The sequence below is a fragment of the Bombus pyrosoma genome, linkage group LG11, assembly GCF_014825855.1.
Source record: "Bombus pyrosoma isolate SC7728 linkage group LG11, ASM1482585v1, whole genome shotgun sequence".
NCBI lineage: Eukaryota > Metazoa > Arthropoda > Insecta > Hymenoptera > Apidae > Bombus > Bombus pyrosoma.
This window is the reverse complement of record NC_057780.1, coordinates 5,601,234-5,614,874: the sequence shown is the minus strand read 5'-3', so window position 1 is coordinate 5,614,874 and position 13,641 is coordinate 5,601,234. Positions and strand designations below refer to the sequence as shown.

General features: G+C 39.1%; 1 protein-coding gene across 1 annotated transcript in view; it reads left to right on the top strand.

Annotated features, from left to right (window-relative positions):
• Positions 1 to 13,641, top strand: part of LOC122573261 (protein rhomboid) — a 491,317-nt gene that overhangs the window by 369,107 nt on the left and 108,569 nt on the right. Inside the window, exon 7 of the mRNA XM_043739381.1 lies at positions 10,646 to 10,763. Within this exon, the coding sequence (XP_043595316.1) occupies positions 10,646 to 10,763 (118 nt within the window). The remainder of the gene's footprint in view (positions 1 to 10,645; positions 10,764 to 13,641) is intronic.

Here is a 13,641-nt window from a genome sequence, read left to right as displayed (position 1 = left end):
TTCCCCACTTTTTACCTGATGGAGCAATAACCATAAGGAACATTACGACTCGAAGGTGTTTTATACCATTTAACGGTGAAATCGAATTAGTTTTACGACAGTTCCTTATGATTATCACGGTCCAATTACTTATATTGACGTAGTGAGTGGCTACCTCGACCGAGGGATAGTTTCCGGGCTACGCAAAGAGTCACCGTTCAGAGAAACAAACTGTAAATCTCAGCCTTGGGTCGCTTATAACAAATGATGGATGCGATATTGAGTGATCGACAGAAAAGAGAAACAAAATTAATGAATTCTTTTTCTTCATTGGTGCACAATAATTTATTAAATGATATAATGTTTATCAATTGAAGGGCAAGTTACAGGTTGAAGTGCAGAATAGTTTAGTAATTAATAGACGATGCGAGATGTAGATTTTCCGCCCTTCCACGAGTTTGTCATTTTTCGTCGAACGGGATACAAAAATTAGGAACTTGAAGCTCGTAATTTGGAACATTTTGTTAGTAATATGGATTCCATTGTGCTAACTTCGAACATCAGCATATTAGACGGAGAATTAAAAATTTCACATGAAATTGTAATTCCATTAACGTCCAGTAAATTGAATTACCAAAAATCTCTTTCTTAATCGTTGCGAACTGTCGCAAATTTCACATAGAACCAGTTCCCAAACATTTTATATACGGTAAAAATATCCGTCCTTTTATTTTTGTAAATATAAACGTATCGAGAAGCTTCTGCTCGTACGATTTCAATATCTATCGGAGGTTATCATAAAATCACGGTCCTATTTATTTCATTTTGAAATAGAGTTCGCAAATGAAACGTCATCGCAGCGATGAAAAAGATAATATTCCGGTTGTGTTCTTGTACATTTCCTGTATGCGAACGATATTTTTCTTGCTTAAAACGTGTTTTCAGTTTGAGCAAGAAAAACGTTTTCCATCCTTCGCTACCAACTAATGCACGTGTGTATTCGAATCGGGTTTCGATATTGATCCTTTCAAATACGATCCTCTTCGTCGTGGACCATGCTACGCGTCGCGACACAAAATTTTACATTTCGGAATCTTTTAACACGATAAGACAGATAATCTTCCTCTAAGTTGTTCGATCGAACCATCACGAAGCAAAATGCTTATCGTCTGATCGTGTTTTACGAAATAACAAGTTGCTCGTAATCGCAGGTTTTATGTTTCGATATACTTGCGTAGTTTCTTTCAATTATGGTTCTTGTATACTACTCTTGTTTCTGACCCTAACCTACCTACCCCACCTTTCGAAATGTTGAAATTTTAATTGCAAAGCGCTTGCGATCGATGCTTATCTTACGCAATTCCATCGATCGTCTCTGCTCTTTGTTTCGCGAAGTTGACACTTTGACTGCCACGCCGAGATCACACGTTTCGCCGAGGACGCCACGGGAGTATTTTTATTATTCGAAGCATATAATGGCAAAATAATAATAAATCGACGATGCGAGACAACGTTCTTCCCCAATGGACCGTTTATCTTATCGATGGTCACGGGTGGTCACCGTGGCGCCTTGCTAACGGTCGATAGCGACGTATTATAACGAGGCTTCGTTTATTTCAACAAACCATTCGCATTCGTTATTTCGTCGTAAGCAAAACGTGCAGAATAAATCGTTGAAACGTGTACAAGATATTAGCAAACGGTATTTGCTCGTTCTATATATAACAGTAAGGTATGTGCACTCTTCTAACTTCAATTGTACGATTATAAAGCAGCATTTACGATTATTTTCTAAGCTGTCTTTATAATAATATTCGTAGATCACCGTTAGATGCAAGATTTCTTCTCATTTTTTGTTTATCGATGTTCTAATAAAAACGTTTAATCGTTCAATGGGGCACTTTTTATTTCAAAGTATCTCCTATTTATCGGTTGCCGTAACTGTGAATTTTCATTCAATTTTTACAATCGTAAGAAGTTGAAGCGCTCCGGTCACCAATAACCACCGTGGCAGTCAAAGTGTTAACCTATTTGCCGAATAAGCGACTCGATTAAACCTCGATGTTCCTCACCATAAAAAGCGTATGAAAAGGTGCGCGTAAAATTCTAAGCGCCGCTTCTATGTTGCACGGCGATACGTCTGAAGCTTATTTGGTAGTCTCCATTTACCATTTTTATTCTTTCTCTCCGCGCGACGCAAGTACGAAAACGACAGGACGATTCTGTCGGAGATGATTCTGTTCGCTCGTAAAACGTTCAAAAATCGATACGTTTAAGAAATCGTCTGAACGATCGACGTTTTCGTTGATCCGCTTTATGCGCTTTCCACGCCTGTACGTATGCGGCCTTAGCCAAAACGGTATTGGTCGGCTTACATATTCTATTCCGCCGATACGAAATCTGCACGCGAGCTAGACGATCATCGAGAGATTCGATTTCCCGATCGCTTTGATCGCGGACGAGTAAAATCGGGTTTAAGGGCTACTGATCTGCTTGGATTCTTATACGAACGTACAGCTGCAAGAGGATAAGAACGAAGGCGACTCTTACGGAAGCATTATTCCCTTTTTATGTTCGCATGTGTCTGCGCGCTTGCGTGCCCGTAACAACGAACTTGTAAGAACACGTGACTCGCAATAAATCCAGCTTTTTCGTTGTACCATTTAGCTTTATGTAAACGTTGCTCCGGATCAGCTATTTACGTGTACCAGCGAACATACAAGTTGGAGAAATTAATATCTGTTTTAGAGTGTCCTTTCCTTTTAACTCGCAAATCCTTTAAGAGTTGCCTTCTTATTTTACTTAATGCTGTTCTTGTAAATATCGTTGCAAGCTATGGTAAATACATATTTACCGTCGACAGATAGATAGTATTCGATAAATGAAGTTACAGTATCGTCTCGACAGTCTGTTTGCGATAAATATAAGATGGTAATAAATGTAAGATATTGAAATGTTAGATCGGTGCACGGGGAACGTCGTTTCTGTAAAATTGATTTCGAGTCACTCGATTTGCTTCCACGAAGAGTGAATTGTCAACCGAACGAAATAAGGAGAATATGCGTAGAAATTACATCCATCGAATATATCGTGTTTCGAATTTTATTTCCATCTCCAAATCGCGCGTCGCATGCACCAGCCCGACCAATTTTTACCTTACGTTTCTAATCTGCTACGTAAAATTAGTACGTTGAAAGGAACCGACGAAATTACAATAAGCTCGTCGAAGGGAACGTACGGGCGCGATAATCGGAATATGCTTCGCGGACGTAGCGAACCATAAAGTCTGCGATCGAGATCGATTTAATATTTCGCGAAATACAGTCAAGCTCTGAATAACTTTAAATAACGTGACTAACTCCGAACGCAATTATCGACAAATATTGGGTTGGCAACTAAGCGATTGCGGATTTCGTCAATACCACCTAATGACAAAATCCGCAATCATTTAGTTGCCAACCCAATAGCATGCGTACTTTTTAACGAATCCACCGAAACGCGTGTACAGTACTTCGATGACACTCGTTCCTTCCATTTGTGCCGTTGTTCTCTACGAACACATGGGATCTACCGTATCGGAAACCCGTGAAACACCGTCGTCGATGTAATAAACTCGTTTGTATGAACCGAGAATCGCCGGTTGCAGGTGATTCGATTAATTCGCGGGCGGACGTCGTCGCGAAAAGAAAATAGAAAAACTCGTACGAGGCAAAAGTAAAGAATCGAATTATCACGGGGAACCTTTCGAAGCCATTTCCGAAAGCCTTCCGCTTGCGCGAACTTCAGGAACAGCGAAACTTGGCGATCACGGGATCGTGACAGCGGCAACACTCTCTCCGAGTAATTAAAGGCGATACAGGTTGACATAGTAGTTAAGGTCGTTACTGTCCTTACTTAGCTGTACCGCTGCTGGGACAATTTCTTACTTTCCGGTTGGTTGTCGCGCGAACAACGGATCTCCGCGTTTTATGGAGAACTCGAGTAACTAATTTGATTACGAGACTCATCCTTTTAACCTCACCGTGTTTCTAACTTTCTACACGATGCCGAGGAATTCGTAGTTGTAAGAGAGTCGACGAAAGCGTAGGTATTTTGAGATGTCGCGTGAATCGTTGGTGAAATCGACGTATCTACGATGGATCCATGTAACGACGTTTCGCATGCTGATAAGAGGCAGGGAAATATTTTTCATCCAGAAGGGAAGTTTTGGTACAAGGTGTTCGTACGTTCATCGGTGATTCAAAAGCTCGCAGGCGTGCGGAGTACACGTAATGTACAAAGATATACAAGATGTTGAAGGCGTTAATTACCGTATCCATGGGACGAAACCAACTGCTATTTACATTCCATTCTCTTCATTGTGCCTAGAAGGATATAAATTTGCATGAACGCGCGAAAGATATAGTAGTCGAAGAAGAAGCGTCACGCGGTATATGATGGAAGATGCATTCGTACAATATCGTGGTCGTAAAAAGAATCGATAAAAGCGAAGGTATTTAGAGACCGATTTAAATATATATCTTTCACGAAATTTAAATACTTAGATAACGATACGATAACTTTGTTGCGTTAGACATCTATATTGTCAATAATTGGCAAACTGTCGTCTCGGTGTATACTTCGATTTATCTTCTAAAGAATCGTCTGGACAAATGGTAAATCGTCGGAAAGTATGCATCGACGAGTTCTCGTTCTCGCGGCGATTTTCCGCGTGCTCGATCAATTAGCCTGACTATTCGGCCATTGTGACGGTTAATAACGAAGGCTCGATATACCTAGCCGATGCAATTAATCAGTATCCTTGAAGCAGTATCTCTCTCTCTCTTTCCCTCTCTCTCGCTCTCTCGGCTCGTTCTCCTCAGGCTGTCCCATCTTGTACCGGAGACCGTTCCAGAGAAGCGTGGCGAACGTCAAGCACGCCACCTGTGCTGTCGCGAACGGAGGAAGCGAGAGAAACAGAGTAGACGACCCCTTTCTCGTTTCCTTGAACCCAGGTATATCAGTCACATCGCTAATTGGAAATCGCTCGTGCGATCTACGGTGTCTCGAGGCGCGCTAGCAATTAGATGTGCGCCTACGGACCTGGCAGCCGCGCTCACAGACCCACTCTGCATTCGAGATCACCCGCTTTTTTCTCCCTTTCTTTCCTTTCTTTCTTTCTTTCCTTCTTGCTTTCTTTCTTTCTTTCTTCCTTTCTTTGCAGACCGGCCATATCTCGCGTATCTGACCGTCTCCGTTTTCGCTGATTCCTCACCGAGCCGCTTGCTTTGCTTTCCTATTTCACGGCTACTTGCAACTCCTACCGAGAACGACACCCAACCCACCAGGATTAACAATTTCGTAGCTCCTCTTATTTCTGTTCTCGCGTTTCATAGCATCTATAGAAATTTAGAAACGTTCCTGACGATTTCTGCGACCGTTTCTTAATTCCAACTGGTAGAAATGTGTTTTGCACGGATGCCCAGAGAGATCTTGCGAAAAACCCTCTAATCAACAACGGAGAGGAGTTGTTATCAGGATCAGTTGTTTAGTATTTTGTCGGTGGAAATTGAATAAAAACGCGCCGTATATAGTGCAATTCGCTTTTTACAAATTAAAATGTGCAATCTTGTTTGCCGATACTTTATCTGGAAACGTAACAAAAAGAGATCGCACGATTAATTCTGGGTATGGTTGGGAAAATTTTTATTTTTATTTCGAATTAATGGCCAAGAGTTAAGAATGTAACATTTTCATTCACTTATCAGTGATCGGAATTTTATGATTTACCAAGGTTCCATAAATTTAACGCGTTTCTTCGGGATAACCGGCGGCAATCGTTGCTCGCGACGTATTTCATAGAAGAAAACGCTGGCAATTTTACGAAAGGATTTGCGACAACGAGAAAAAGATATTTGTTCTCCTGTTACGCGAGTAACTACACAACCCGGTAACTGACCGCACAGTGCGGTTTGCAGCTACTACAACAAATAAAACGGTGTCACGATTCGCGTACTCCATGAACACTTAGGTGTTCATAAAACACTAACTCCCATCTCGCCCACACAGTTTTGTTTCCCTCTGTAAAATAGTTACTCGCTGTTATACGGTTTCGTTATTACCGTATACCTTACTAATTGTTTTGTAATTTAAAGTCCATAAACGTTTCCATAAATTGCTACAATTTCTCTGTTTTGCCCACCCATTGTGTAACGTCTTAAATAACACTGTTTTATGAATCGCTTTAATCCGCCAGTGTTAGTATTTTATAATTATCGTGGAAAAATCTAAAATACCTGGAAACGCTACGAAATGTCGTCGCAATGCGCTTGGACTTTTTGAAAAAGAGTTGTGCGTTACGTGAAGAACGAAAATCACCCTGCGCCATATCCTGCATTTTGCAAACACAATGTTCGCCGCTCGATCGTGCTTTAATATTTAATCTAAGCAGCGTTGCAGCTGTTAATATTTTTAAAACAGACCAATCGCTGTCGAAAATGATAAAATTCGGCTTATGATTTCAACTGAATCGTTAATAACCGGATTGCGTATTTCATTGCGAATTTACATCGCACGAATGGAAGCAGAACGATAGAAATTTGTTTCACTCGTTGAACGTATCATAGCTGGACAGTGTAATTTTATGCAAATTCGTCTTTCTATGAACTTAATTAAACTAAATAGTATCTAGATAGAAATTTACTCACTTACTTTGACTATTCTGTGTATTTTTCCATATTATGTTTACTTTGTACATTTTTGCCATTCTAAATCTCCTATAATCTCAATCCTAACGAACGTACTACGTTTTTAATAATCTGTAACTTACGTACGCGTACTCTGCGCATTCTTGTACCTTTAAATTTTCCGATAGTCTAGAAAAATAATCTATCAGAGTAACGGATACAGCCGTAAATAATCGATAAGAGAAACGTATTATATTCTCCGTAACTAGAAGTCGCGTCTCTTTAAAAGATAAACAAAGCAACCGTACCGCGAAAGCGTGCTTGAAAAATAATATTTCCCGGTTCTTGTCGGCCTCTCTTCGTCTTGTAATTTGCTTCTCCCATTAGTATCACGTTTTGACCCATTTCCATGATCTTTTTGTCGCAGGCCACCCCGCCAGAACTTTTTCCATCGCTTTCTTGATCTCTGTATTATTCCGTAATTAGTCGTGGTTCTCATTTCTTTAATATCTCTGTCCTCCAACCTTTTCTCGCTACCAGCTGTTTTATTCGTTCTGCTCTACTTTTTCTCCTTGCCACGTTTCTTTCATCTTTCCCGTTAATTCTTACCTCTCTACCTATTTTGTCCCCTCCTTCTTCCTTCTTTTCCCTTTTTTTCTCTCTCTCTCTCTTTCCTCTAACACGCTCCATATAGCCTAGCTTCTCTCTAATTGCTCTTTTCTCGTCCACCCTCGTACGAGCGTTCTCTACCCTCGCTTCGTCTCGCAGTCGATAGAAACACGAAGGAGATAGTTCATCTATGATACCATAAACGGTGTTATGGCTAGCGCGTTGAATTACGGGCCAATATTTCTTCGTAATTATTCCATGGAACAGAAGATCGCTATCGAGAACACCGGGGCATCTATGCAGCCATAACTGCTCGCGCTTCTAAAAGAAGTTTTTAGTTTCTAAAAGAAACTTATGTCTCGTTTAGTCCGTTTATTGTTCTATCGTTCGTTCAAACATTATTCGTTGGAATACTATAGGAGATTGTAAGATAGGTACGGGGAAAAATATAAAATTTCTATTTTCTCAGTGATGGTATTTGGAACTTGTATCGTTCTTATAGTAGAATCGAAACGTCGTATTGTTTTAATAATTTTTTATTTCTTTTTTCATAATAGCAATATTAATATTCAAAATTTCTTCAATTGTCGTGAGTGAATCAAAGAATGTTTAACCCTAGAATTTAGATTTTGTATTAGTCTTCGACGATAGAGTATTCGGAATTTTTCTGATTATAATAATAATAGTTCAGAACTTTTGTTCTAGCAAGTAGAATTTAGATTTCGTGCTATTTCTTATCTGATAATATTATAAAATATTAGGAATTTTTGTCATAACGTACGTATTGATTTAACATATAATTAAGATGATTTTAGATTTAATGTAACAAAGATTTGGAGTAAAACTGTGCGGGATCGTAAATGATACGGTTGTAGGTTCATAGAAATGAAATATCCGCGTGATTTAAAAAATATCGCGGAGAACATTAGGAAAAACGCAAAATGAAATATCAAATTTTTCCACTTCAGCAAGACCGATGCTATTTTATCGGATTCAGGAAAATACGTTTGATAAATGTCTTTCAATAATCTCCAAAAACAAATGTTACTATATTTCTTCGGTGCCCAATAGATATAAGATTTCCCCTTTTTCGATGTTCAATCAAGCTAATTGCGAGGAAATCCACGAGAAATATTGGTCCACGGCGCACAGTCGGGAAATATGAAGAACGTTTATGAAATACCACTTGATCGACGATTTAATTCACAGTGACACAGACTTACAGTTGAACGATCGTCTCAGAATAACGAATGAATAGGAAATGTTCGCATTCGTCTTCTCTGGTAGAACGATAGGAAATAAATAGCGGTATTCGCATCTTCCTACCTTCGAATTTTCATTCGACGATCGATCAAGTTATTAATTACGCGTTTATCAGTAACCGTACGACGTTGTTCGTTTCGCGCTTAACCCTGTTCTTCACGTTTTGGATATTTTTATCTCTTCAAATACCTCCCTTTTTTTTGGAATATTTTATACACTTTTATTTGGAATACACGAACGTAAAATCATATCGAATATCAAAGGACAGTTGTTTCGTTGTTACAAGTATACGAGCAATGCTAAGTAAATAAATAATTTAAAAAATATTTTGTAATAATTATTTTGCCGCGTGAATTCGCTAAAAAGTCCAGGGATCCTCGAAATGTATTCGAATTATTTTAGGATCAATTTAGAATTTCGCGGCTGGCGTTTCTGATTTTGCTTTGTCGAAGTAAATTCATTGCGAGATATTCGAATACGTTGAATTTCATTAAAAACTATTCAATCGAGGTGAAAGAATGAAAAGGGAAGAAGGAAATTGGATGGAGGTTGAAAGGGTATCGAGAACACAGGCTCTTTGATTAAAATCCTATGCGCCAATGCAACAGTGTGCAATTAGTTAATTGTAATTATTATTAATAATCGTGGAAATTCTCTCACAATGTCAAGGGTGTATGACTTGGAACAACCGTCAGATATCGACTGGTCGAGATAATGAGAAATCCTAGACGGCAGAAGTCAGCCGTAATTGCGCGAAAGTGTTTCTCCTTTTCTTCGTGGCGAAGCTGAAATCGGTAAAATTAATTTCTCGTTATTTCGCTACCCCTGGCGACGATTAACGAGCGTTCGCAACTATTTCTTCGCGTGAAAATTCCTCCAGACCGACGATTAGTTCGCGGAATAGCCGCGGGCCATTGACAGATTAATTCTCAAATACTTGGATGAAAAAAGAAAGCTCTTAATGATCCCGATAATTTTCATAATTCTGCCTCGATAAATCCGTTGTTTCGTTAGCGCGGGCTAAGAACTCGGTGGTGTGAATCGCGAGCCGTGAATTCTCCAAGCTTTTCTTCGTGTCATTTGTTACAAGCTGGCGTTCCTTTCGTATCGTTTCTCGTATGCGAGTCGATTGTACACGCTTACGATGCTTTCGTATTCTTACGAATACGAGTAGAGAAAGGCAGCTTAAATAAACATTTGTTCCACTTATTGAATATTGCAATTTTTATCTTTGATATATCAATATTTTATATATTTTTTACGTTATTAGTTTAATATCGTTGAATTGTCGATAAAAGCGTACAAAAGCCATAGTTTATTTATAAGTATCTTATAACCTCTTTTAACGAGGATTTTATGCTTTTCATTGAAATTTCCGAATCTCTAATTGCAATGTTCCGTGCAGCGTCTATTGTATTTCATTCGTCAATATTTTTTTTTTACGTAACGTTCATTGTTTATGGACGTTTATTGTAATGTTTTAACGTTTATTTTATACATGGCAGATTTTTAAATACGATTGAATATACCGCATTCGAGCTGATATTGGTTGACGAGTTTATTGTTGGTCAATACATTTTTCGCGTTGGAATATCATCCGTGGGAAATGTATCGATTTATCGAGCCTATATTACCAATACGCGCGATATAATATTTTCGAAATACGATTTGTTTATCATTCATATTACAGAGTGAAAAATGCGAGCAACTCTTGCTTCTGGTTTTTCCATACATCGGTGTATTTTACCGTTTCAATGGATCGCAAATCAGTTCAAAAATTCTCCACGGATAATATAACAAACCAGAAATGCTTCGAACAATACCTTCAACTTGAACAATAAAATCTACAAATAATATTTCGAGTCAATAAAATACAGCAACGGGAGCAAAAATGGAGGAGTATCTAAGCTACTGATTTTTCTTCGTTAATTTAGTCCACTAAGCAAAATTGCAACGATTCGTTTGTCTCGAAGCAAACACAGCTAACTAAACTGTGATCCGCGGAAGCAACGTTTCGAACGTTAAACGTGGGAAGATTAACGCGCCAATGTGTCGAAGAGAAAACGAGAAACAGAAATGTAACCAAAGACGAGGAATAGAATCGGTGAACGAAAATTTCTTAATTGCAGGATGGTCCGCATGATCGGCGATGAATTCCTTACGGAAGAAAGGGACCGGAAATACTACGCCGACCATTACAGGTGTTGTCCACCGCCTCTTTTCATCATTCTCATCACCCTTGTGGAGGTTAGTATAGAACAAACTATTCTCTGTAATTTAACCCATCCAACAATTTAATATCGTCGTTATATTTTGCTGTACTTGCGTTTCGCCGCGATTAGCACCGTCGTCGTTTAAAAATGGAATAGAATGATCAAAAAAGGATGATCAAAAAAGATGGTTCGCGTCGTTGCTGTTAAAAGTAAACCTACGAAATCAAGCAAAATGAACGGTATGAAATTCTTTGCGTCCTCGTCGAATTACTAAAAATATGCAAACGTTCCTAGTTACGCGAAGATTTACTTTTATCGGAACAGGAACGTGATTACATCTAGTCGTTTATTTCCTTCCTATCGTTTTAACTCTAATCGATTACGTATAACGTATTTAACACATTGCTTACGGATTACGAGATATCTCGTTTTTAGCAAGCCGAATGTTTTTCATGTTTTTTCGACTGAATCGATGGCTTAAGCAACCAGAGACAAATGTTCTTGTTATGTTACCAGGGTAATGAAGCACATTCTTGTAACAAATGATCAGCAAAACAACTGAATGTTGACGTTTCAAGGAATAAAAACAATCAGTCGGTATAGCCAGTACATCGGTAGATCTGTGCCGATGAAAAATGTGCGGGCCCTGGGAGCGCGGTAGAGCTCCGTACGCAATGTGTTAAGAGTACGTATTAACACTTTGACTGCCACGCCATAATCACATGTTTTGCTCAGGACGCCACAGTGTTTTAACACAGTGCACCGTTAGATGCGAGATTTGTTCTCTCTTTTTTTTTTTTTATCGATGTTCTAATAAAAACGTTCAATCGTTCAATGGGGAACTTTTTCTTTCAAAGTATCTTCTATTTATCGGTTGTATTCAAAATGCCCTAATTGTCAATTTTCGTTCAATTTTTACAATTTGTAAGAAGTTGAAACGCTCCGATCACCGATCACCACACCGTAGCGTCACAGGAGAAACCGTGACGGTTTATATGTCACCAACGTGGCAGTCAAAGTGTTAAGATTCATATCTACGTGAGGTACATATCGAAGCTCCGACACTGTTAGCTCGAGTATGCGTTTCCAAATTTATTTATCGAGAAAAAAAAAAGAAAAGAAAGAAAAAGGAATGGAGATCCGTATTCGAATAATTTGTGTCTCTCCACCGGACTCAACCATAATGCTATGAGATTTGAAATTCGCGGACTTTGATCATGCCGCGTGATCCGTTGACTAATGAATTTTTAGTGAAAATTACACAGTGGAAGGATGCGCGGTGACAAGCGCGAGCGGAACGAGGGCACTGGAACTGCTCGTGCCGCTGTTATTTATTAAAAATGCCTTTGATACGCGTATCTCTTTTTCTCTATCGCGTTCGCCATCATCATGCTCCTCCCCCTCCTGGTTCATCTCGTCGGTTCGAACACCGGTGTCGTTACTTTTATATCGCTGCGCGATTAATATCGCGACGACGATGGCTGTTCGTCTTTTTTTTTTCGCGCGGCTCTGAAAGAGTGTGCCGCACCTTTTTGCTTTTCACGCTGTCGCTCTAACCGCGTTATTAAATTTCACCCCTTGCGAATTTGTTTTCGCTCGCGTCCGAACGATGAGAAAGAGGGTGAAAGGGGGGGCTGGGTGTGTAAAGCAAGGTCGTTAATTTTGGTTTACATTATGCGGCCAGATTCAGAGCGACCGCGAGAACCGGCCAACTTTACGGGGCAACCTGTAAAACACCGTAAAAGTTCGTATAAAATGGCAACAACGAACGTTATGCCGTACCGTGTTCTTCTGTGACTTCATTCGAAATTGCTGCAACGATATACACTGTCGTTTCGAAACGCGATATTCAATCGAGATCAATCGATCAGAACTTTATACATATTCATGCAAAGTTCCGATCCAAATGTACACGCGGATAAAATGTAACAGCTTGTTACACCTGTTATACTCGAAGGAATCGTAATTAATTTCAATTGCAATAATTACGCGCTGGCGTTGATAGTTTTCTCGTCTAAATTCTATCGAGAAGATCGAAGGTAATTTCCATGCTCGCTTGAACGTTTTCGAATTTCGTCGGTATAATCGTGACAGTCGCGTCTCGTTACAGTGCCAATGAAATTTCAAAATGTTTCGCATAACACGTACGATATGACGCGTACAAGTTTTCTATCACAGCTATTCAAATGCTTTCGTGACTCGGCCTGTTCATGGGCAAAAAGCCAATTGATTTCGTTATATCAAATTGACGAGATTATCGTTTTTGATATCGAATATATTAAAGAGTCATTTATAGTCTGTCGTTTCGAACGAGATAATCATTTTTAAATGTTCTAATAATTTTTTAATCATTTTTTTTTTTTACTCGTAAGCGTGTTGTTATTTCGTGTAATGCGCCGGCTTGGTTATTCCCGCGAAACTACGTTGCAGCCCGATAACTACGTTATTTACATTGCACGATATTGAACGTCCTCGTAAATGATACGAATTTCTTTATTTCCGATCGAGTAAAAACCCGGAATAGGCTAACCAATGAAATTCCATTTAAACGCTGTTCCTTTGACAAATGTTTCGAAATTCCCTCGATTTCCGATACGAAGAGACAATAAAGAATATACAAAGGCAAGCATCGCAGTACGTGCCAGTGCATTAATAAGTAGAAAAATTGATTTATCTGGTACTTATTTGTTGAAAATGCTCGGTCCGGAGTTTGCTTAACCAAAATGAACGATTCCATAATTTCATACGTTTGCGAATACGTATCGGCCCGAAAGTTCTATTCCTTTTCGCTGTTTCAACTTCTCGTTTTAATTAGTCGGAGCTGTGCGTGTGCGTTTATGCTTTAATTAAATTTATTCCCTGTTCTTTACCATAGATATCGTTTAAAAGCCTGATATAATCATCGCCAAATT